The sequence below is a fragment of the Saccostrea echinata genome, unplaced genomic scaffold (assembly GCF_033153115.1).
Source record: "Saccostrea echinata isolate AGI-Se365-2 ecotype Australia unplaced genomic scaffold, CSIRO_AGI_Sech_v1 ptg000001l, whole genome shotgun sequence".
In the NCBI taxonomy this organism is placed as follows: Eukaryota; Metazoa; Mollusca; class Bivalvia; order Ostreida; family Ostreidae; genus Saccostrea; species Saccostrea echinata.
Genome location: NW_026889750.1, coordinates 50,560,061 through 50,561,670, shown reverse-complemented (window position 1 = coordinate 50,561,670; position 1,610 = coordinate 50,560,061). Strand labels below are relative to the sequence as shown.

The following is a 1,610-nucleotide window of genomic DNA, read 5'->3' as shown; positions in this document are numbered from 1 at the left end:
CGAAATTCTAGAAACATTCTGAAACATTTTTCTAATGATAATCTTACATTTTGCGAATTAATTTTGATATTAAAAAAAAGGAGCAACAATCATGAAAATTAGCACATATTTATTTTGTAAAATATATATATATCATATATTTGAAAATATTTGATTTATATGTTTCAAACTTGTACTGTCTGACAGCATAGAGTATATATAGATAACTGTAGTATAAAATCAGAATTTCTTTACACTGATGTCTCAACATTATCATTCCCAACAAAGAAAGAATGCGACACCCTGATGAGTTCCTCAATACTGACACTGCTATTCCCACTAACCTTCGGCTGTCTCCTTTTGGTCGAGAATTCTCTAATACTGGTATACAGGGTCGTCCGAAAACGACTCCCACAAAAAACATAAATAAAAATGTTCACAGAATAGTTCAGATAATACAGTGTAAGAAACAACTGTTGGAGCACCCTGTCTTCTGAAGAAGCTGTATAGACTTTTCTCATAAGTCCTTCCACTGTGACCTTGATACGGACGATATGGCTAGGAGTGTGCAAGAATAGAAAGACAAGAGCAACGGTTAGTAAAAGTCTGGTGACGGCACAGTGTGGGGAAATTTTCTTCCTACGAGCAGTTGAATGGGCTCTTCGTAGGCGAGTGGATCGGCGGGTTGCCTCTCCTGAACTGAAGATGGTCATGAGCACTAGGACAGGCACTATAAAGAGTGGTACCACGAGAGTCAAAATAGTGTCTACATAGGTTAATGCAAGCTGCACGTTTTGGAATTCTGGATTGGTATGACAAAATGCTTTCCCATGCAACACTGTTATTTTTGCCCCCCATAAAGGGAAATTATAAATGATGCACGCTGAAATAAAGCAGGTCATAACAGTATTTCGAGCAATTTTTGCCGTGCAACTCGATGCAACTTTCACAGGGCAACATACTCTGATGTAGTTTTCTATCGTAACCAAAACAACGGCCCATGCCGACATAAATCCACAAAGATATGATAAAAATAGAACTATTTGGCAGACGCCTTCGATATGAAATACTCGAATGTTCACAAAATCTAACCATGCTATTAAGAGCGTTAAGAGAAATCCGTTGTCGGAAATGGCTTTCATGGCGAGATAGATGCAACAAGACGTTGTTCGTTGTGTTTTTCTCACAAACATTTTTATGGATATTGAGTTGCCTACAAAACCGATGAGACATATCATTGGAAGAGCTAAAAGTCTTATCAAAAAGCTGGTGCGTTCGATTCCATACTCTGAGTCGTCAAAGTCTGTAGAATTTTTCAAATTTGTTATATTCACAGACATTGCGTTCTTAGAGTTTAAAACTTAATCTCCAGTAGTGGAATTAATTTTATGTCAATGTGCTGAATGTCATCCGACTCAGTGGAAAATTCCATGTACCATCACAAAGACATAGTCAAATAAACTTAAACATGCCATTTTGCTGAGCCTTGTTGACGCGTCTTTGCTTGGTCCTTCAATAATGATCTACATAATATGGTAAGGCTTATAATATATATGTGTGTGTGTGGTAATGAAAGATTTCCATCCAATCAATGACTTTTGTTGGATTAGAATAACAGAAGGAGGATGAGC

At 37.1% G+C, this 1,610-nt stretch overlaps 1 protein-coding gene across 1 annotated transcript; it reads right to left on the bottom strand.

The window, feature by feature from the left end:
* Positions 1–230: 230 nt before the first annotated feature.
* LOC133180611 (somatostatin receptor type 4-like) lies at positions 231–1,319 on the bottom strand. Its single transcript, XM_061315087.1, has one exon. The coding sequence runs from the start codon at positions 1,317–1,319 to the stop codon at positions 231–233; it is 1,089 nt and encodes a 362-aa protein (XP_061171071.1).
* Positions 1,320–1,610: the final 291 nt, after the last annotated feature.